This window comes from Echinops telfairi, unplaced genomic scaffold (genome assembly GCF_000313985.2).
Source record: "Echinops telfairi isolate 266 unplaced genomic scaffold, ASM31398v2 ScPeMD7_31;HRSCAF=116, whole genome shotgun sequence".
Classification (NCBI taxonomy): Eukaryota; Metazoa; Chordata; class Mammalia; order Afrosoricida; family Tenrecidae; genus Echinops; species Echinops telfairi.
Genome location: NW_022103928.1, coordinates 16108408 through 16132464, shown reverse-complemented (window position 1 = coordinate 16132464; position 24057 = coordinate 16108408). Strand labels below are relative to the sequence as shown.

Here is a 24057-nt window from a genome sequence, read left to right as displayed (position 1 = left end):
CTACAACTGGCACTCCTGCACATGCTCAGCATGCTGGCTCTGGTCCATTTTCCTGATTAGACTCAGGAATCTCATATCCTTGGTCGCATCCCCAATGCCTGGTGTCTTGCACTTGGCCGGGGCTTGGTCAATGCTGGTTGAATATATAATATATAACTGGGGGAACGAACACTAAAGGGTTCCTATGCAGCCCTGGGCACACATGGAAATCGGATCACTCTCTTGTAAACCTCATGAACATCTTTGTAACCAATTGACTGAAGTCCTGCTCCTGGTTAACTTTTCTAGGCCAAAGGGTGAGCGCGGTAATCATTGCACAGCTGATTTCCATGCAAGCCTCCCGGCTCCAAACATGCACGAGAGCCGCGCAGACCTGCCCGGGCCCAGCAGACACGGAGGAGGCCCTCTGCGAAGGCGAGCTCTTTCTGAGCACAGCGTGTCCGTGGCATCGTGACAAGAAAATAAACAGCTGTTCTCACAGGGTAAAAAGGGTTGGCTTGGATGTTCTGAAAGACATTTTAGAATGTCTTTAAAAAGTGGAAGGAAAAAGACGACCAAGTTTTTCTTTTTTTCTTTCCTTCCTGCTCTTCCTTGCCCTCCTTTAAAAACAGTTTTGTTTGTTGACATAACATTCCCATTCAATACAATTCAATGTTTAAACATATTAAGAAGAGAACATTCTTGTACCCATTATTATCAGATCCCATTAAATGCTAACTTCCTCCCTGCCACAATCCTTGAAAAGACCAAACTCACTGCTGTGGGGTCGATGCTGATTCAAGTGACAGGACAGGGCAGAGCTGCCTTGTAGGTTTCTGAGACTGTAACGCTTTATGGGAGTAGAAAAACCCATCTTTGTCCGGCTGAGTTGTTAGTGGTTTTGAACTGCTAACCTTTTGGGTCACAGCCCAGCTTGTAACCAAAGCTTGTTGTCATTGCCCTAAGGAACGATTAATCTGCTTACTGTCTCTATAGATTTACCTATTCTGGATTTCATATAAAAAACCACCAACAAATAAAATATAGAAAAACCTCAATCCAAGGGAAAGCTGAACATAATAGACACCACAAATGAGAAGCTGTCACACGCTGGCCTAAATGCATCTGCAGTATCGGCACTCTGTCTGAGGGCAAGATTATTCACATCCTTTTTGCCCCTCCATTCACTCACTCATGGAGCCAGCCATTCATGCAACTGATGTCCCTGTGCTCTCGTAGCGTAAGCTAAATGTGGTAAGCTAAATGCTGGGAAAACTGGTGAACAAGCCCCTCGACCTCAAGTAGCTGATAAACCAGAAGAGGAAGATGGAGAACAATGATTCTATGGTACTTAGGCCTGCAATCTGCAAGGTCAGCAGTTTGAAACCACCAGCCACTCTGAGGGAGGAAAATGGGGCTTTCTACTCACAGAAAGAGTTACAGTCTGGGAAACTCCCAGGGGAGTTCTACCCTGACCTGGTCTCAATGGCAGTGTTTTGTTTGATTTTTAAGTGCTGTAGCTTAGCATGAAATACTTGTTGCCAGCATGCACGTGCATTTTAATAACAGGGTCCCTGGAAAGAAAAGGTAAAAATGGGCCCCAAAAGCAAACAGGAGGCCTGGGGTGTTTTCAGAGGGTTGCTGCTGAAGATGTAACCTACCCACCCCCAGACCCGGCCTCTCTGTCACTGAGTCTGTTCTAGCCCTCCGGCTCCTTATAGGACAGAGTAGAAGTGTCCCTGTGATTATTCAACACTGGAAATCTTTATATGAGCAGATGGCCGCATCTTTCTCCTATGGAGTAGCTGGTGAGTTTGAACTGCTGATCTTGTGATTAGAGGCCCACTGCTTAATTCAGTACACCACCAGACTAAGTAACTGTTTGTCACCCAGGAACCTCAGGGTAGCATGAGAGACTTTTTTTTTTTAATGGAATATTTCTAAGTTATCATCTGTTGGCTATTTAACGGGAATTTCTGATGCAACTAATAATTATACTAGGATAACAGGCAAAAACCAAGATAGTGGCAGGCCAACAGACACGTGGTCCCCACAGCACAGGCTTGGCCTCCTTGCTGTGGGGAGGTCCTGAGGGGCCATGTTTTGCTGAGGAGGAACCTAAAAATGTCCCCTGGGGCTTCTCCCTTACCCAGCTGCCTTGAGCCTCGCTCAACTAATTTAGTGGCACTTGATGGTCTCCCACATTTTTCTACTCATCCGCTCCACACCCACGTCCACCTTCTAAGCACTCCACTTGTGTTCAGGAAAAGAAAAACCTGGGGAGGTACTTAACTGTAAGGGTGTGTTCCCCCTGCTTAGAGCCTTCCAGTGTAAACTGGTGGCCTCTGGTGCCTTTCTTATATCCATATAGGAACCGACCAGGGTACTTCCCATCTACACAGCACATGCCAAGATGTATACTTTGAGCAAACTTTGCATAATCAGAGAAGAGGAATTTCCTCGTGTTTATGTGGCAAGATTATTTCCATTCTTTGCGACTCAGAAGGAATTATAAATGGAGCTTGGCTCTAGCATTTTCAAAAGCTGGTGAATATGTGAGCAGTGAGCTCAGATTCCTTCCTACGCAATCTCTCACTCCGCTCCTTGGAGAGCTTCCACGGGGTTGAGTTTGGCAGGAGGAGAAGGGGAGGGAGGAGAGAGGGTGGGGGCAGGGAGAGGGAGAAAGCAGAGAATGATGGGCCTGAAACGGGAGAATCAAGAAGGAGCAGCGACTGAGGGGGAGAGACAAGGGGGCCTCTTCGTCCTCCTATACTCCACATTGGCAACACCTCCCGGTCACAAAGGGAAAACCAACCCCAGCCTGTGACTTCTGCAAGTGTTTCAATAGCAGCCCCACCCTCAGTCATCCTGGAGCAGGACACAGGGGCCACTTGGATGCACTTAGGTATTTCAAAATCTCACTTCTGCCCCAGTTGTGTTCTCAACCTCTTTCCTACTAAATATCTGCACAGAGTGATGGAGCATGGCAGTGACCATAAAAACATCAGTCTCCAAATGGACTCACCACCAATGAGCCAAGTCTAACTCACAGCAACTCCATAGTACAGAGAAGAGCTACCCGCTAGGGTTTTCAAGGTTATGGGCACAAACAGCCTCATCTTTCTCCTATGGGTGGGCTAGTGGACTTGAACTGGAGGCCCTGGGGTGAGGAGTACAATGGCTCACCAACGGGACATGTTAGGGTTAGACGTTAGATGCGTTCTATAGAGAGAATGCCCAGAGGAGTTCGGAGAATCCTTATTGGAAGTCACACAGCAAGTACAGGACTGGGTTAGGCATTGCCTTTGGAGAATGCCAATACTCTGAATGGCTCAAGGAAAATTAGTTGGAAATGTAACAGCTGTATCTGTTAACTCCTGCCATGATGTGGTACACATTTTAAAAATCTAGAAGGAAAACAAGCAAAAGGATGGAGCAGAGAGAAAGGGTGCCATTCCCAAAGAGAGAGCGGCCTGCAAAGAGTGGACATCATTCATCAGGAGGTTGAGGGGCGTGGAGAGGACAGGCATGGCTTCAGGAAACGAACTGAGGACCACGTCTGTTTGCTTCCTCCACTTGCTAGCTATGTGACACGTGGATAAGTGTTTACACCTCTCAGAAAGACAGTTTTCTTACCCACAAAATAAGGCCAATAATAATAATTTGTAAAAATCAGGGGGGTGGATGTGCACAACGCCGAGTGCAGAGCCAGCTGCAGTTTAAGTGTTCTGAACCAGCCAACAAACCTGTACCCTTCCCCTCTTCTGAAAGTCATTCCAGGAAAAGGGGAGGGGGTGTGGGGTTGCTCTGCAGGGTGTGAGCCCGGGTGCACACGGGCCTGATGGGGAGTGAGGGGAGTCCTATTTGTTAATCGCATCTTTGGACCTGGAACAGCATGTATGACCCATTATGCTCCAAGGTCAGTGGAAACGGCTCGGCTTCCTCCTTCCCTTTCTCTCCCCCTTTCTCCAAGCGAATCTCTGCTCTGGAAACAAAGCTTACCTCCCACTAAAGTCTTACCTTCCCAGTCAGGCTTCTTCCCCAGGGGCACTTAGACGGCAACCCCCCACCCCGCCACCCCCTCATCAAACATTAACTTGTAAGGGGTGTGCGGGACACCAGTCTGGTCTACTTAGGCATCGGCTGAGCAGTTTCTTCAGATTACCTCACAGTAGAAAGTTTAAAAGTTGGAAATCCCTTGCTAATTAATCAGGGCTTCACTTCAGTACCTAGGCATCTCCTTCCTGAATCATGAATGAGGAAAAGTACGCCGTAAGTCCTACCTAAAGTCTGCCTTGTGGCTGTTGCAGCGAATACACACGGGGCGTCTGTAGTCAGATGTTTAAAATCCTCCTTCCATCTCTGTCGCCTTGGGTGGAAAGTTATCTGCCGGCATTTGGCCCCAGGCCTGTTCAAGCAGCCGGGCTTGGAACATTCAAGGGAAACAAGGCGCTCGAGTAAATGCTGCTGCTTTTTGGGAAGGAGCCAGCATTGTCACCGAGCTCAGTGGCTTCACCAGCTTCACGGAGAATGATCAGAAGCTACCTGGGGGACGAGCAAAACACCTGGCAGGTGCTCACTCGGTGCCTCTACTTACTTCTTGCCACTCCTCTGCCCTCCACGCGTAGCGAGGACACGGTGGGCCTTGGCAGGCGCGCTCCGACTCCGGTCTGGCGTACGGGTTGCACTCGGTCACTCTGGCTATTTTGTGAGCGCCAATCTGACAGGCCACGTTCCTCTGCTGCGTGCCTTGGCCGCAGGACGTGGAGCACTACGGAGACAGAACACGTAAGTGGAGCTTTTGGTCATTCTCGGGGAGGAGGGGTCGATTCGGGCTCCTGTCCCCTCCTGGTTGGGAAGGTGACAGAGGAGGGGACTGCTAGCCTAACTCAATGACGAGCGTAGCTAATTTCTAATTCCCCGTGAAGGAGACTCAAGATGACTGGCTGGTCTTAAATCTGGAGTCTCACGAAAGCACTGCTGTTTGGAGGAGTTGCTGAAGTTAGGGAACTCTGGGAGGAAGGCGCAGGGTGGGAGCGACTGTTCTGAAATAGCGAGCACAACCTAGAAATATCGCTGCCTGGTGAAATGCAAATCCCACATGATTTCCATCGGTGGACTTGAGGTTTTTGAAAACTGAGGAGCCAGTATCGCACCAGGGGGTTTCTGGCAGATGCAAAGTGAACCCGAGGAGGGACATAATGATGAAGGTGTTACAGCCTTAGAAGCAGCATCATGGCTCCGTCACTTACTTTCTGGCTCTTAGTCTTCCTGGACGTGGGATTTGTTTTTAAACCATGGAATGTACTCAAGTATTAGTCTCTATTTACAACCTCATATGAACAAACCCAGAGTAAAAGCTAAAAAGAAAAACAAAATCCAGAAAATATTTTTTAGGGCCTAATGTTTTCAGCTCTTGAAAAATACTGTTAATCACATTGAAGAATTTTGTTGACCAACTTGCAGAAAGCCATATTAAATCTGCAATTAACTTTCCTCCAAATTAATTTTTAATGGCTTCCTCATTGCTGGGTTTCATAATCTCACTTATGGGCAGACCAAGAATTATTGCCTTTATTAAGGGTCTGACAAGTCAGAAACGAAAAGCAATGTTGTATTGGAAAGAAGAGCGCATTGTTGCTCTGAGTTATTAAAAATTATCACCAAATCTCTGTGAGAGCTCAGCCTCCATTAATTTGTCTGGTGTTGAGAAAACAAGTTTTGTATCCATTAAAGTCATACTCCTAAGAGGAAGTCTTCTTAAAGAATAGAATAATAATAATAAAGAATAGAACCAATCTCTTTTAACTTGGAAAGAGATTCTTATGTAATTAACCTGCAGTGGCATCTGTCTCTGAGTAAATGGAGTTTACTACCAAGAAGCACAACTAGGTGGAATTGTGCCGAATATGAATGTTTCCCTCCCCATTGCAGATGTCAAGATACTAAGTGAGGGCAGACAGAAGGCGGGGGACGGTACTGCTTCCGATGGGTCAGTGCGAGGGAGGTCACTCAGAGCTGGCTGAAGTGCAGAGAATCATTCACATCACTAGGTTGGCGACCATTGTTAGTTTTTAAAGTGTATTTGTTGGGTTCGATGAGTTCCTGACCTAAAGGAAACCAGACTTTTAAAGTCGCGATGTCCTGCTTCAGTGGGAGGATTCCTGCGTCTTGTCTACAGACAGACAGTGGGCATGCTGTGTTCAGGGAGGCCACCTGCCATGCTATGTTGGGAAAGCATAAAAATAAGAGACTTCTACCACGAAGATACCAGAAAGGCCCAAACATCAGCATCAACCGCACGGACAGCCCCCACCACTATAAAGACACAGGACCATCCAGACTGGAGGCCAGATTCCAAAGATTGTATTTCCTGAACAAATACAAATACAGGGAAAGAATGATCAGAGGCTTAGTCGACGAGTTTCAGTTCGGAATAGGACTAAAATGTACTCAGAGTTTCATGTTTTAAAATAAGGTAAAAGAAGACTCGGGGGCAAAAACGTTACAGCCTGATAGAGTAACACCGTGTCCTGGCTAGCAACCAAAAAAGCCCACTTGTTGATGCCCTTACTGTTGAGTCCATTACGGACGGGTTCAAAGCAGGCCAGGTATTAAGAGCCATCCGTCCTGGATATAAAGAAGATAATCATGGCAGCATTGATTAGGATTTCAAAAGAATAACTGAGACATGGCCAGGCTCAATTACTATAATATGTTGATCCGGCTTTTGATTTTTATACTATCAAAGCCAGCCCTGAAAGAGCTCATTCAAAAGTGTCACCGTGACTGACGTCTAGATCCCCAGTACCAGCCCTGTACTTTCTGAGCAATGAATCCGAGGACATCTTTGTGCAAAGCGAAGAGAAGTGCCTGTGTGTTAGCTCTGCTGTGTTCTTTCTCTGGGTCTCAAGGGAGGCAAGCATGTGCATACAGAGCCAGCAAGGCCTGCTGGGTAAATCGTGAGAGATTTGTGCAGAGACCCCATGAATAAACAGCATCACACAGCCTCTGCGTGGCCCTGAGGGTGGTAGTGGTGATGTGCGAGTGTGTACTGGAATACTTTTCGGTTAGTGTGTAAAGAAAGGAATGCAAGCAGCCTCTGGTAATGTGCTCCCCCCACGGCCGTCAGTCTAGCACGGCTGTCTGCTTGTGCAGGTCAGCAGGTAGACGTGTTTGGTTCTGCACTACTGAGCTGGGAGCGCGCCTTCATCTCTCGGCACTGCCTGCTGTGTCAGGCTAGTAGGCAGAACCCACCCACTTACAGCGGATATCCTCAGATAACAAGACTTGGGCTCTGTGTGGAATCCCACCATAGACACTTGAAGGCCAGGAAAGCATTTCACATAATTTCTTCCAGTTTTACTCTGAAATAGTGGTGGGGCCCATTATGTTAAAGGAGGGATGAGCCTGGCTATAAACATGAACTTCCATACATCGTAATCCTACTAACCACATGCTATAGGAAAGTATATGGAGAGTGTGAATTTTATCAACCGAACAGTTCTTTGTCGTGGGGGCTGTCCTGTCCACTGTAGGATGCTCAGCAGCATGCCTGGCTTCTACCCACTAGATGTCAGCAGCAACCCTCCACCCCTGGGTTGTGACACCCAAAACTGACTCCAGCATTGTCAAAAGGCCTCCCAAACTAAACTCACTGCCACTGAGCTGATTCTGACTCAGAGTCCCTATGAAACAGGCTAGAACTACCCCTCTGGGTTTACAAGCAGGTACTCCTTTAGAGGAAACGAAAGCCTCATTTTCTCCTATGGAGAGGCCAGCGGTTTCAAACTGCTGACCTTGTTTGAGGCCCAACTTGTAACACGCGCACTGAGACCCGCTGCTCTGGTCTGTGTATTTTATGCAAAGTATCTTTCTACTTCCTAGTAAGCTTTTCGGGCAGATATCTGAAACAGACTGAAAAGCAAAGGAGACGCACACCAAACTCAAACCAAAACAAAGACAGTCAAGACAGTCGAAATAGTCGAAATAAATTTGGCACTGAGCTTCGTACCCTAACTACTGTGAATGCGAATTTGGCTTCTGTTTTTAGAAGATGGCACTCATGGCTCCAGGCTCCTAGACCATGTCGGCAAGAGTGTGGGCCTCTGAGAGGCCTGTGTTCAGCAGGCCAGCATCAATGCCCCCAGTTCAAACACAAACAACACAGATCACTGACGCCACCCTCCTTCTCATCGCTGGCCATGTGCGTGTGGTCTATTTCATTTCTCAAAGGACACAAGGTACACGCATGTCATGGCATCCACTACATCCTTAAAGAACAGTTCAGATGCAGACACCATCACCACCACACTGCTCTGATTATCTTAGCAAAGAGCCCAACCAAAAGTGAGTGTAGATTCTTACTGCAATTTGCTTATTTCCATTTGGGCATGGAACCTGGTTTTTTTGTTTTTTTAAAGATCTGTCTCTTTTACTGATCCTAAAACCTCTCTAATTGCATTGTTTTTTGCACCACTAAACCCAGACTGCTGATTAAACCGTGGCATAACCTTGACCCATCCTGGCCAGGGCTCCGCATTGCAGCGTCTGGAGCAGATGGAATGGTGGTGTTCTGCTCCTCACTCTAATCTGAGCATTTCTTCTTTTTCTTGCGAACAGCAGCAGAAGTGTTATTCAGGAACAGGGGGAGTTAAAATGTGGAAGTTAAAAGCGGACAGGAATGCAAGGCTTTTATAACATGGGACTAGACAGCCTTCACACCTGCCTGAACTGAATATCAACTGAATTTCATGCTGACTTTTGTTTTAAAATGTCACACACATTCCCTAGTTCTTGATGCGAATCATCTAAACAAACTGAAGAAGGACTTTTGGGGAAAAGCTCTTGAAGATGTTAGTGGAAATGTTTTCTAATAAAAAGCCAGTTTCTTTGACAAATCAAGATTTTCAAAAAGGTGTAGAAACGAAGTATTCCATCTTGAACTTGGAAAGATCAATTTTGGAAGGCGAGCTTAAGAAGCTTCATAGGATGCATCGATTATGCTAAGAACTGTGTGAGCCCCCAATAAAATGATTAGAAAAAGAAAAAAAGGAGTTTCATAGGGTAATCGCCACCTCCTATCCAAGGTGTACCAGGCATTCTGCTCAGGTGAGAAATTGTGCTGCCCTATGATAACTCATCCGAACTCCAAGACAGGAGGACCAGAATACAGCAGTAGCACCAGATGGATGGTCTAAGTCGTGCTGCTAAGGGGAACTCACTCTTCCTTTTTGCCTATTGCTGCCTTCCCATTGGTAAACGCTATTTATCAGTGGATCATTAGTAAGCCCATATCATTGAGTTAAGCCCCTGGGTTTCCCCCATCAATCCTTGGGTCTGATTGTTTCCAGGAAAACTTGTAAATTGCACAAATCAAATTGTAGCCATGCGACACCTTGTTTGCTCAGCTCTTCTGATTCATTTCTACAAATCCAATCAGGCATTAGAAAGTGGGCCACTGGATAGCACAAGCGTCCCCGTACTGTGTTCACTTGTTTTCTCGGCAAAGGTATCTTGACTTTTCTAAGCAACCATTTTGCACAGATGTGATCTTTTCTGGGGAGCAATCTGATCATACAATTATTACCTTATGCCGACGCCACCCCCCCCCCACCTGGTAATTAAACCTAATCTCCTCAGCTTGGTAAACAATTCTGGGCTTTCCATCAAGATCAATGAGAGACTGGAGTAACACTCACTCCCAGTGTACCAATAAAGCCCCAAAGATTTTCTTTTTAGGTTTTTTTTAATTGAATGATTTGGCCTTTAAAATGGGCATCATTGATATGCACTGAACTTCATCTTCAGGGCGAGCTGCAAACGGATAAGGTAGAGGTTAAGGAACATAAAGGAAAGTGACAGAGCATGGAATTCTATAAGAGGACAAGCTCATTAGTGTGTTCTCTTAAATAATGTCGGCTACAGGCTTTTACCGGAACCGAATCACTGGGCGAAAAGCTGAGAGTTTAACAGACCAAACCCAAACCCAACTCACTGCCACGGCATCAGCTCTGCCTCTGTGGGTTTCTGAGACTGTAAAAAAAAGTCTCTCTCTTTCTCCCAAGAAGCAGGTGGTGATCTTGAACTGCTGATCTCTCAGTTAGCAGCCCAGCTCATAACCACTGCACCACCAGGGCTCCTTAACAGATGACAGCGGTCACATAAATGAACCATGATGATAGATGCCCAAGATGAAACGCAGCCATGAAATATGACCTCTTACAGAAGCCAGAAGAGGAGCTAATTCTGGCTGGATACAGATCCTTGGGATGGGAAAAAATCTATCTTATTATTACAAGATAGATAGATGGCTTATTATTACAAGAGTCCTGGATGTGGAGCAAATGGTTAAGGTCTCAACTACTAACTGAAAGGTTGGTGGCATGGACCCCACCCCACCGGGGCCTCTGAAGAAAGAACTGGTGATCTACACTGGACAGGTCCCAGCCCTGAAAATCCGATGGAGACAGCTCTCCTCTGCACATGTGGTCACCATGAGATGGAATCGCCAGGTAAGCTAAAGTCCTTTAGAGGGATGAAGTCTTCTGTTTTGCATTTCTGTGAAGTGGAATGTTGTTAGGGAGGGAGCAGGAACAGGGTACACTTCAGGGGAGCTGAGGAGCCAAGACCAACCCTTTCCTGTAAAGTTGAATCTGACTCCCTACAGGACTGGCCCTGAGGGCTTCCCAGGCTGCTGCTTGACAGAAGCAGACTGCCAGGTGGGCTAGAAGCACCAACCCTTTAGATAGCAGCCAAGTACTTAATTACTGTGCCACTGAGGTTCAGGAGCATTTAGGAGATATTTCTGGTTCCTAGAGGAATTTTCCATGAGTCATATTGAAGTTAAGGCTTCTTGAACTCTTTGCAGTGCTAACTTAGCTGTGTCCAAAGCTGCTCTGGGCCTTAAAAACTAGGACTCTGGCTCTGAAAGGACCAATTCTAGGTGCTGCTAAACTTGAGCTTTGTTCTCCTCAATTTTCTGAAGTGAGCGCTTTAATTCTCCGCTGCATAGAGAACCGGAAGTACAGTAAAACCTCATTGGGTCAGGTTAAAGGAAAGAAGAATCAGCATTGATTCCAGAATATCTTAAAAGAGATCAAGTCATATAACTTTGAAAGTAAGTACCTTCAACCAAGCTGAAAAGATGTGCACGTGTGGAATGCCAAGAGCTTTGCTTAAGGACGGCGTCCGAACGACTGCCGTTCACATGTCAGTTATTCACAGGGAGATGGAAGCTTCTAAAGGTCCTTTGAAAAGCTCACCAGGGAAAGAAACTCATGCGCACTTCCCAACTAGATTACCAAACCTTTAGAATTAGTGGAAAAGTCTAATGGAATGGTTTTGCGGATACTTAGCAGTCCCCCTTTCCCATCCAACATACACATCGCTCTCACCCGTCCAACAAAACATGGCTCTGGAGGGTCTCTCAGAGTAAGACTCCTGAGGTAAGCTCTTGGCACAAAAGTATTGTACGAAATCCTCCTAAGAACAATATGAAGGAGCTGTTCAGCTCTGAGGCTTCCCAAAGGTCAAAAAGTCACCCAAGGGCATTCAGCTAGAAAATGGCACAGAGAACTCTCCCGCCTGTCCCTCATCTCTGTTAGAAGCAAGTAAGAGGCTCCAGAAGTAGTTTCTAATACTGAATATTAAAAGCCCTTTCTTCAAGGGCCTCAGAGGTCAATTTACTTAGTTCCTGCCAATTTCAGTGTGATCTGAGTATTTTTCTAAGTGGTGAATAATAGTAATAGTAATAATAATAATAATAATGAGTGCCACCAGGGAAGCACTGAGGGTTTATTCTGTACTAGCAGTCAGCCGTCTATTACCACCCGGACTAGCTCATCTCCACCCCCTCGGAGGTGTTAAGCCAAGCACCAAAAGTTGAAGCCGCTTGTCCACGGCCACACAACTCCTAAGGCTCTTGATTACCAAGCCCTTCCCGCCCAGTGTCCGGCTCCCCTGGGAGAAACCACAACCCTGCAGAGAAAGACAGATCCACACAGCGGGGCTAGTTCCCCCTGCAGAACGTTAGGAAGCAGTGGGAAGAGAAGCATCGCTCACCTGACTCCAGGCTCCAGCCTTCCATTTGGGGCATCTTCCTCCTCGACACTTTCTGTGCCCATGTGGCTTAGCAAGGTGTTTACAGTAATCACTTTCTAAATGGGTTCCATCTTTTGCCATGCAGTAAATATGTCGTTGTTTATGCCCTCGACCACAAGAGACAGAACACTGCAATATAAAGCAATGGCAAGGTTGTTTTTTTTCTTTTGTCTTTCAATCACCTCAGAGATGCTAAGACCATGCCTAACAAAAGCTACCATGTCCCCCTTTTCCAGGGCCATTTTTGGAGGATGACTCGCACCTCAGCAGGGGAGGACGACAGTGGCAGGGACATGTCCCTAGCATTACTGCAGCATTGCTGGTCAAAGTGTGTGTGCAAATTCCCATAATTGAGACCAAAATACTGCCCAGGAACATGACATGACCCCGTGATTCTGATTTCCAGAAGCCCTACTATGGAGACATGTCAAGGATCCCCCTTGTACACCTTACTTCCTCCGTGAGCTCGGGTCAAGGCATTTCTTCACCTAAACGACCAGAGCTTCAGATTGGGGAAGCCCCTCTTTCGAATAACAACGGTGTCCCCTGCCCTAAATGAACTATCCAAGGAAGTGCTTCTATCCTTCTATCCTTTTCCAGGGACTGCACTCTTCTTTGTCCACAGCAAGATGGTGGACAAGGCACACTAGAAGCCGAAAGATCAGCTCGCAGGTAAGCCCGTGCCAACTTCAGGAGCGAGGCAACTCCTCCCACCTTTGATCTGCAGGTTCACTGAACTGTTCGAAATGCAACCTTGTCTGACCACATCTAAGAGACTTGACTTTGATTTCAGATTAGGTTTCTCAGAAAGATTTAAGAATCAAAGTGCCCGTGGAGTCAGGACAAAAATTTCAAATGACAGCTTGTTGTGGAACAGGCAAGAGGCCAGCCTCAGTGAATGCACTGTGAGAGATGTTCAACTCTGATTGCCTCGTTAGGGATTTCAGAAGTCACTACCACCCGGAGCTCAGGCTTGCTGCTGGCTCGGGTCTTCGAGGCGCATTATTTTTCAATATAATGCTCTTGTGTTTTAGAGGGAAATGAGTTTGAGAACGAAGAACAAAATACAAACATGCAATGAAAACAGATTTCAAGTGTCATTTCCTTCCATTCAATATTTCTCACTTTACCCATGAGCTTGGCGATTTTGTTAACTTGAATTACCAGCCTGTCCTTTTATGCCTAATAGACAAATAGAACCATGTCAAACAAGTCTCCTGTTATTAATTGAACCACGATTACCAAGCATAACCATTCATAAACGTGTCAGCCAAGTTTTTACTAGTAAACTATTATAAAACTGTCAAAAGTAGCTAATAGAGAAAATGAAGATATTGTGTATTAATAGGGTTGGTATCGGCATTCCACTTTTAAGAAGGGGAGGAAAATTACTGTTTTTATGTGAGTTCTTCATTTGATGCATACTATGATTTGGTGCAATCAACCTAGAACTCTTCTTAGACTCTCCAGTGTGGAAAGAGGGAGGCAGTTAGATTATCTACACAAAAACAAAAATAACTATTGTTCAGCCTAAAGCATGTTGACATGTCTAAAAACCTAGAAATCTAGAAAAATGCTACAAGCAAATTGCTTCCAACCTTTCGTCTACTTCACATCATTTTAAAATGTTACTTAAATAAAAAAAGGAACAGAAGGACACAATTAGTTTGGGGGATGAGCGCATTTGTTTACTCAGTAAGCACTGATTGAGCACCAACAATGTCTCAGGCTGTGTGTTAAGTACTGGGAATACAATGATCAGCAAAACGGACCCAACCGATGGCTCACAGAGCTTTCAGACCAGTGTGGGAGGCAACAATAACTGAATGGAGACTAGGATACATAGATAAGTCACAAACTGAGATGGGTGCTATGGGAAAAACAGGCTAGGGAGGTTGGCAGGGGGCTCCTAAAGCCATTCCCTGGGGCCAGATCACACCGATCCCGTAGGCCATATAATAAGTTTGGATTGCATTCTGCTCACAATGGGAACCCACAGACAAATGTAAGCCGTGGTAAGACAAGGAAGGTATGATGGCTGCTTCTAAATGTGACTTTGGGGGCAGGGTATCATGAGGATAGAAATACAGCATGAGTGGATACAAAGACTGCTCAGGAAACTATTACCTTTTGTCTAGGCTGGAAGGGATGGCGGCTTAGATTCGGGTGGGGCATGTTGGGCTGGGACAGTGGGGTGGATTTAAGGGATGCCTCTTTTTTGGTTTGGTTTTGAGATCAGCTGCAAGGTAGAAAGGAGAGGACATGATCCGGGAGGAGTCCCAGGTTGCTGTGCTGGACAACTGGCTAGATTGGAGAAAAACATGTCCTGTGGTGGGGAAAGCTGGGCAGTCATTAGGTTCCTGGTATTAACCTAGACTAGACATACATTCTCTCTCGTAATAAGCCCAGTAGCCACGGTGATAGGTACTATTACTGGAGACCACTGGTGTTCTCAATACAATTGTTTCAAGACCATTGGTGACTTTCCGGACAAGCAGATATCTATCTGTTCGAGAACAATTAACTCAACTCACTGCTAATGAGTCCATTCCAATGGACTCATAATGGCCCTATAGCACAGAATAGAAGAGTCCCTGTGAGATTCTGAGATGATAAATTTTTAAATGAGCTCAGAGCCTCATCCTTTTCCTGAGGACCAGCTAGTCGGTTAGAACTGCTGATACTACAGTTAGCAGAGCCACACGTTACTCACTGTGCACCAGGCCTCCCACAAGAAAAATCATAGCCATGTAAATTGTCAATAACACCACCAGTAATAATTCATGTGTGCTGCTTCACTGGAGCAACCAATAACTAGCGTTAGTAAAATGCAGCGAGATAAGGTAACTTGTCAAAATGATGCTTTAAAAATCCTTGTGATATTTGAAAGGGCTGTGTCTTTCCATTCTATGTGTTATTCTTATTTGGGGGCTAGAATGAAACTGACATGGAAAAAGCCTTAACCACCCCTTCCCTGCCGTCCCCCCAAAGAGCAAGATTCACTACACATATTACTTGCCTAAAATTGTTAAGCTCTAAAAACAATTAAGGAATTCTCAAGGTATCTAATCTGATAGCAAACATCTTTCACTTAATGCTTTTTAATTTACCAATGAAGAAAGGCAGCTGTTCTTGGAAGTTTTCATAAGTAACAGGCTAATTAATGGCCCATTATGATTTCATAAAGACGCTGTCATTTCCAGAATCAAATAAACTCATGTCTCAGCCCTTCGATATCCTGAGGAAAATGTCTGCCGGATCACTTTCTGTCCCCTCACGGGCGCTGGCATTTACACTGATGTGTGTCACTGAGATGTGACGTTCAATTCAGCGTGTCACCAAGTACATGTTATCTATTGGTCACGTTCCTGAGGCTTCTTGCTTTGGGGGGCATTTAACTCCTTGGTCTGCCAAGAGGACACTAACTTTTCCTTTCTCTTGGGAAACAGTCCAACTTTTTGAAGAGATTGATTCCCCCCCCCCCCACAACTATGAGCAAGATTCCCAAACAATGTTAGCTCTGCCTTGTTACTGAAAGACATCCAGGCCAGTATCAAGGTCAATACCTCCAGGAGTTTCGGGCTTGCGTTTCTCGGGGACAGTTCAAAGGAGGTGCTGGGCTATGGAACTCTCTTCGACTTAAGTTTATGAGTTTGACATCTTTGCAGGTCAACTCACCTGGCGGACACATCACTCAAGATGCGTGCAGTCTGCCCTTCACCCCGATAGAGGCCTCCCTCCCTGTTGAATGGCAGCTTCAGATATGGTGTGCAGCTGGGACTGGGGGCTTTGAAACCTTATGGGGCAGGGTCTCTCAGTCAGTGAGAACCCCAGTGTGCCTGCTTGGCGTAGCAAAGTCTGAAGACTTCAGGAGGATTGGGGTCCCTTAGGTTGCCAAGGTTGGTGAGGACCTAACTCCCCAAAAGAAATGGAGGACAAGACAGAGTTGGTAAGGAGACCCTAAGGAACCAAGGTCGAGAGAAGGAAGGATAAAGGTCAGGGTTGCATGCAGGATCTAGGCAGAAGAAGGCGTGGGGCTGGGAGAACTGGAGGGGCTAGGGCAAGGGTCTTCAAACTTTTAAAACAGTTCAATGTCCCTCAGACCGTTGGAGTGCCAGACTATAGTTTTAAATAAAACTATGAACAAATTCCTATGCACAACTGCACATATCTTATTTTGAAGTAAAAAAACAAAATGGGGCAAAAACACCTAGCGGGCCGGGTAAATGTCCTCGGCAGGCCGCATGTGGCCCGTGAGCTGTAGTTTGAGGACCCCTGGGCTAGAGTATGACCCAGGATTGCTCAACTATAGCAGGTGTGGGATAGGCCAGGGGGTCTGGGAGGGAAGCCCTAGGAGAGTTTCTGGGCGAACTTCCGTGATCTCCTTCTAGGTCATTCTCATCTCCAAGGACCTGGGCACTTGCGAGTCTACATCCATGGGAAGTGTGTTTTGTGGGATGCTGCTGAACTAGTGTATATTTCAACCACAGGGCTGGCTATAGCTGGCCAAAGGAAGACAGGGATAGAAATAAGGAAGGCTGGAAAGGCTGTGAGAAAATGTCCATTGTTGAAGACTCTCTTGACTTGATTACATCCTGGCTAACCATCGCTCTGGGCTGGTTTTTTGAGACAGGAGACTTCATGGGCTATTGCCAAGGCTTCTCTTTTGAGATAATAGAAAATAAGAAAATAACATTTAACCTAACTCATTAAAGCAATGTTCTGTTGGACTTTTGCCTAACCACAACCAGCTCTTTTGACCTTACTCTCATTTTGACTTGAACAAAATATAAAGGCAGCTGCCACCTGGAGAGTGTGCTGCCAGAACAGATACAACGCTTAGGATCCAGCTTCAGGATGGCCCACGGCAATCACAGGGATGACGGAAGGGGGCCTCGCAAGAGGGTCATCATCACACTACTGGGAGAGGCAAAGGGAGGCCAGCCTCCACACACCTATTGTTCCACTGGCAAAACGCCTGGTAAGTACAAGAATAGGCTTTTAAGGATCAGCGTTTCCAACATTACACATGGAGAGCCCTGGAAACCATGTGAGCTTGTCATAAACAAACAGATGGGACCGACACTCATTTGCTGCCTTCCACATGTGAGGCTGCCAGTGTATCCTCGTGGAGATGAAGCCATGGAGGGGCCCTGAAATGCAAGGCCTGAGAGGAAGAACCACTCACAAGCTATTGATGAACCGATCTTGCACAGTTAGTTAGCTTCACACAGGCCCTCCCAAGAGCACTCTTTCAGTGGGAGCAGAACAAAGGACTATCAGGCGACCTCTTCCTGTGAGCCAGTCCCAGGTCTGAAGGCTTACGCTAAACCACACCACACCACATCACACCACCTCACTGCCACCAAGTCCATGCCAACACACAGCGACCCTAGAGACCTGCCTCTGAGTTTCCGAGCCTGTAACTGCATGGGAGTGGAGAGCGCCGTCTTTCTCCTGAAGGGGTGGTTTGGAACTGCCCGCCTGGCAGATCGCAGCACAACCACGCCGCCACCAGGGCTCTGAGGGCTTACGAGCCTCTTACTTAACCTCAACAGCAACCTTGTGGCTCAGCTACACATAAAAGATACTTTTTTAGCGATAAGTAGAGGTAACATCACTCGCCCAAAGTCACAGAGTAAGTAAGCAGCAGAGTCAGGCATCGGATCTGGTGTGCCTGTCTCCAGGTGGCCATTTGAATCCTTGTGCTCTGCAGGAGAAAGGGCCTGGCGAAGACAACCACGACTTAGCGCCACGCAACCACGGCAGGCAGGAACACACAGCAGGGACCTACAGGAAATGTACCACTATTTGGGGGTTCTCTGATTCCCCAGTGTCTCCGAACAAGAATGGCTTTGTGATGTTAGTTCGGACTTTAATACTTCCCAACAGCTGCTCCAATGCCCAGAGAACATACAAGTATAGGATAAAGCAGCTGCCGTTTCTCTGGACCCAAACTGCATGCTGGTTTTCTCTGGCCCTTTCTGAGGGTTGATGAGCTCTCAGGGGTCCTGCCTGGTGCCACACAGTGAATTATTATCTCCGTTCCCTGGCGAATAGCTCTTGGCACGGTCACAAGCGAAAGACTGCAGGTTGTAAATCTGGGCCTGTCAATTCACCCAGGAGTAATCTTTGAGCTGTAGGGGACAGCAAAGATGATTCAATCGCATCGATGTAGTTGACAAATTCAAGGCTAAAGAAGGAAACAGGGCATGTTTCAGATCACGCAGCAAAGAAGGCATGGAGGGAAACACTGGAAGAAGAGTCCTTGTCCCTGCCTCAGCCCGTGCTTGGTGCCAATGGTGCTGGCGGCTTCCTGGCCAGTTTGTAGTCCTCTGCATGTTGCCTGGGACCATGGCAAACTGGGACTGTGGTGATTTCCGTTTCAGGCTGGTCATGCTCACAGAGCTGGTATGATGGGCTGGCCACGCAGGCGCAGCTTCTGCACCTTTGGCTTTGAGGGACTGCCAACAGTAAATGAGTAAGAGGGAGGGCAATGACCTCTTTCTCCAAAGTGCCAGCCGTCAAGGACAACTGATAGAGGCCAGGTGCCCACACAGGAGATGAGCATTCGCCACAGGAAATGCTTTCCTTCATCTCCAAGGTGCCTTTTTGGGAGCCAGAGAGACCTAGGCTGGACTCCTCTCTCCACCATTTCCCATAATGCCATTTGGGGTAAGTTCTTTAGCCTCTGTGAGTGCAGATTTCTTAGTTGAATTGGGGTGACAGTCGTAGTTATACTCAATGGAGGGGTGTTATAACTAAATGAGACAATGCATATAAAGGTCTTGGGATTTTGTTCCATATGTGATCACAATCACCACTTTTCTCTGGCAGAACATCTTAGGGAAAAAAGGTGAGTCATTTAAAATCTATTATTAACTAACGGAGCCCAAGGTAAACGGCACGGTGGTGAATGGAAGGGTGGTAGTTGGGCCTCCCTCGCAGCATTGAGGGAGAGTAGACATGGCGATCTGCCCCTGTGACTGACGACGACAGCCCAGGAAACCCTGAGGGTCGTTTTCCCCCGTGTCACACTGGGCAGCTCCGAGTGGAGTCGACTCATGACAAAGAGCAATAATGGCGTCTGGGATGAGCATTCCAACACAGGCGTTGTTGGGTGACGCGGGGATGCTTTGGGCAAAACCTCACTGACTGAGTGGGTGGAGTGCCCTTCCTGCCAGGGAAGGGAACCTCGACAGAGTGGACAGCAAGACAGGAGACGGCTTCATTGTGTCCCTTCCCTGGACCGACTACTTCTTATTACCACGCTCCCTTCTAACCAAGGTAGGCGAGCTACTGTATTCCTGGTGCCGCATTTCCAGCTGCTGTTTCTCGCTCCTGTGTCACAGCTCAGAAATGACTTCTAATTCCCTTTTCTTCTTTTGGTCAGGATATTATCATTATTTTTCAACATCCCTAGCATCAGCATCTGCATGAACGACCATCGTGACCAGAGCACACCCGCTCGCTCGGCCGCAGGAGTGGGATGGGCTTTTGTAGACAGGCCTCTCTTTCCTTGGCTGATGTGCACATGTCGAGGGGAGATCTTTAGAGGGCTGCTTATCACACAATGGCTCTAGGCAGGGGCACCCGGGAACCCAAACAGGCCAGAAGGAAGGGAAAGAAAGCCTTACCCGGAAACAAGGGCCGTGACTGGAGGGCGGAAAGCCAGTGCTGACAGCCTTGCCTGATGGCTGTTTGTGTCGGACCACCCTGGCACTGATTACCATGAAAAGGGGCTGAGAAGGCTTGGGATTGGCAGGGAACACCGTGGAAGAAAGTGGATGTGGGAGCTACAGTCCTCTCGGCTGGATGGGGCATTAGGCCATCCTCCCACTGCCCATGCCCACCCCTCCCCCAGCTACCACAGGATTTACTCGGCCACAAAGGCCGGATCCAGCAGTGGGGAGAAAAGAAATTGAGATTCGCACGTCCCCTTCCAGTGCACGCTCGAAGGCCACCAGCCACACGATGGCGAAGTAGGTGGCCCAGCAAGGGGGGTGATGAAGGCAGGCAGATAGGGGAGAATGAAGGGAGAGGTGCTCTGTTCCCTTCCTTCCTGGACCCCCAAGGATGAGGAGGCACAGCCCCCCCCACTGCTCTCTCTCATGTTAAAGGTGCAAAGGGAACGTCTAACATTAAACACAGCAGTCTCTGGAACCAGGATGCATGTTATGAAGGGAGACTGGGGCTCTTCTTGGTTCTGCAGGAGTGTCGGTATGAAGGTGTTTCTTACCACCGTGACAGCAAACAAGTACTAAGAGAAGCTGCCAGTGCAGCACCTGGTAAAAGCTTTGGTGGCCACACCCAACAGTGTCCCTTGGGGGACATGACACTGCTGGGCTTAGCAACCCTTCACGTGCCCTATTCCCAAGCCCACTGCCCATTCCTGTAAGACTTCCTCTGCCCTCCCAGGCTACGCCTTATGCTAATTTGTACCCTGACTTCAGCAGGAAGGTGCCTGAAAGCACCAGGTCCCACCTCTTCTTTGGCTTGGGTGGGGTGGGGGTGGGGGACACGGGACGGACAGTCTGGAAGCAGGGAGGGTGATGCGTGAGGTCTTTGTTCCAGGATTCTTATTCTCTGGGGCTCCAAGGTGAGTGACGTGGTCTCAGAAAGTACGTGATGGGAAGGCTGTGGCTGGTGGGAGAGCGAACTTCCTGGGTGCGGTGAAGGTGGGCTGTGACCAAGGGCCTGGCTGGAGGGGCCTCGGCTACCCTGAGGTGTCATTCTGGTAGAAGGTGACAGTGCGTGGGCACCTCCACTTGTTGTGGCAGCTGCTACTGTCACAGTCAGGACCACACCTGGGAGGCATGCCTTTGGAAAGGAAGGCATACCTTCTCACAGCCACTGGGAAGCCGATGGAAACCTGTTCTCCTGTGACATACATGGAGTGGGGGGCACCTGAGTCTGTTCCCCCATTACTGTCTACCCCTTGAACTTTCTTCCTCTCCAAGACCCAACCTATTGGTTAACCTGTCACGTAAAAGACCCCAGGCCAAGCACAGCCAGTCTTGCTTTCTCTGCATGGCTGGCTCTTCCTCCATCCGCTTGGTGTGAAAGGAACATTTTTTACAAGGCAGCAATGTCAAGTATCTCACACTGAAAAATTACAACGTTTGGGGGAAGCAGCTGATATAATTAATTTGCTTCTGGGTGGATGTTAATACCATCCCAGAAATGAGGTATGCATATAGAGCGGAGAAATCTATCTCAACGGGGAGAGAAAAAGGTCACTTCGATAATTACTGAATGAGATGCCCATTCTCCAACTCTGCATGGCCTCACTGGGGGTTTGGGCAGGACATGGTCTCTCTCCAGTCACACCATCCAAGCCCTCTGCACCCCTCCTCCTGCCCACCTCTGGTTAAAGATGGGGCTCAAAAGTAGTACAATGAACGATCGAGATGAGAAGACAACCAAGCCAGCTAAAACACCAGAGGCTAGCAACTGGGAAGACTTGGCAACCACGTAGCTAAATGTCTGATGCTGCTCTCTAGATGTCCATGATTTCTACAGTCCTCTGAAACTTATTCCAAGGGCACTCCAAATGTTGAGCCAGAAGAATTTCTGTGGACCGGTCACATCTGCTTTGAGTCCCAGCACTACCTCTTCCTTCTCGGTCCATGCAAGATGCTCAGTGGCTCCAAGCATCACTTCCCAATGCTGCATACTAGGGATATGAACTGATGACCAACGACCATCTCCAAGGTAATGGATCCCAAACTGAACTCCTGCTCTCCTTCCATCAACCCTTTCTTTGAGTCCCCATTGCAGTCGATGGCCCCTTCACCCTTCCAGCTGTCCAATTCCCAAAGCTTCAACAGTCACCCTCTTTTCTCTTCTCCCTCAAATCCAAACTGTCAACGACTCTTTAGGCACTGCCTTAGAACAGCCAGAATCTTGCCACTTGTCTCTACATCCACTGTGAACATAGCCGTCATCTGAGCCACAACCATGGTCATCTAATGGTCTCTGTTCCGGCCTGAGCCATCCTTTTCAGATACATTCTTCTTCTTCCTCACCTCAAAACTCCAGGGCTTCCTATCTCTGCCGGAGTTAAAGCAAACGCTCCACCTCCCGCCAGCCCCCATCTACCCCATCGTCCCCTGCCTCAATTGGATAGCTTTTACTCTCCACCTCACTCCTTCTATTCGAGCCACACCAGCCTCCTCACTACTGCTGAAACATGCCTGGAACGGCCTTCCTTTGGGGTCTCTGTTTGGAATGCTTGCCTGTCCATGTCCCCCACCTTTGCTCCCATGTTACCTTCTTAGTGGAGGCTTCCTCACCCCCTTCCAGCGAGTCCCGCTTTTCCCTCCCTGCCCTCTTTCTTCATGCTCACTCCCGGCACTGCCCCCGCTCACGTCATCTCTCTGTTACGCTTCTGATTTATAGTGCATCTCACTCCCACTCCCCATGGGGATGTCTGTCCACATCTCCAGTGCACAGAGTGCAGCCTATGGAAAACACTAAAGTATCATGGGGCAGGCGGGGGTGGGGGGGTTTCAGAAATTTTGTGGAGCAATGGAATGAAGATCGTGGAAATATTCCCCAAACATTCTGAATCCTCCCCAGACTTAAGGAATGAATGCGCGAGTGAACTGTAACTAACGGAACCTGGAGGCAGTTATCTGGGAGAGACAGTGGCAGGATTAGATGGGCGTCCTGCACAAAGCCCAGCTCACTGCAGAACTGATACATCTCTGCTGTTCTCTTCCACCTCCCGGCTCCCTTCCGTCCCCGCCTGGCTGCGCACTACTCTTCCGGCTGAGTATTGAACTCACAGCGACAGAACTAAATTCTACACAGGGGGCATCAGAAAGGACATCTGAGAATGTGACATAAAGGACAGAAAGATGTCACACAGCCACAGCTAGAAACTAAGGGAAACAAAATGTGACAGGCCCTACCTAGTCCAGGCATGCTCTCTGTCCTCTGACTTGGAAACATTTAACAGTAAAACATAGGAAGACATACTTCTGTTCTAAGACACCAGATCTGTTTGATCCTGATCTCCTTTCTTAAAAAGTCTCATTTATTTAAGGAAAAGGCTCTTGAAGTATGGGACAACCAACCCTGAGATTCTGTAATTAAGCCGTGATTGCAATAGAATCCCTGCAATCTAGCCACTCCCTACCTTCTCTAGTAAATGGAAGGGCAGTTAGCTAAGGAGTCCTGGTGGCGAAGTGGTGATGTATTGAAACCTCCAGCTGCTCTGTGGGAGAAAAGGGAGGCTTTCTCCTCCTGTAAAAAGTTAGAGTCTCAGAAACGCACAGGGGCAGTTCCACCCTGTCCTATAGAGTCACTGTGAGTTGAAATTGGGTCAATGGCAGAGTTTTGGGTTTTGGTAGTTATCTGACTTGTTAGGATTGGGTCTCCCCACAGGACCCAGGAGTTCAACTTATGAAAAATAATGAGAACCCCAGGGAGCACCATTCTGCTGATACTTGAAAGGTCGCCATGTGGGGGGTGGGAGAAGACCCTAGGGAAACATTCAAACCCCAAGAACTTAGCTCTGATGAACTTTCCAAAAAGCAGAGTGCAGTTTGAAAAACAAATAAACAAAAAACCAGAAACAAAATAAAACCCCACTTCCACACAGGCAAAGGCTCATTAATTTTTGCAGCACAAATCAAAACCTGTAGTTTCAAAATCCAATAGGAGAAGCATTGGGAAACAAGGGAATCTGGTCTGAATTTATAAATTAATGATTGCACATGGTCAGGAAAGAGTCCCTGGGTAGCACAGTGAACATGCTTGGCAGATAATCGGATGATGGGGAATTTGAGCCCACCCACAAGTGCCTTGGAAGAAAGGCCTGGCACTCTTATTTCCCCCAAATCTGCCACCTGACCACCTTGTGTAGCATGGGTTCTTCAACTCACGGGGTTCTCGGGAGTTGTACTTGATTTGACGGCAACTGGACAGCACGATGGCGGGGAAACGAGGGTAACCTCCCTGCACCTGTCT

The 24057-nt window shown here is 47.6% G+C and overlaps 1 protein-coding gene across 6 annotated transcripts in view; it reads right to left on the bottom strand.

The window, feature by feature from the left end:
• Positions 1–24057, bottom strand: part of ADAMTS9 (ADAM metallopeptidase with thrombospondin type 1 motif 9) — a 177734-nt gene that overhangs the window by 33259 nt on the left and 120418 nt on the right. For 5 of the 6 annotated variants that reach the window (XM_045289812.1, XM_045289813.1, XM_045289816.1 and 2 more), the window contains 2 exons: positions 12043–12210; positions 4577–4750 (listed from right to left, as the gene is read on the bottom strand). In XM_045289812.1, the coding sequence (XP_045145747.1) occupies positions 4577–4750; positions 12043–12210 (342 nt within the window). The remainder of the gene's footprint in view (positions 1–4576; positions 4751–12042; positions 12211–24057) is intronic. The other variant, XM_045289814.1, reaches the window with a different exon arrangement.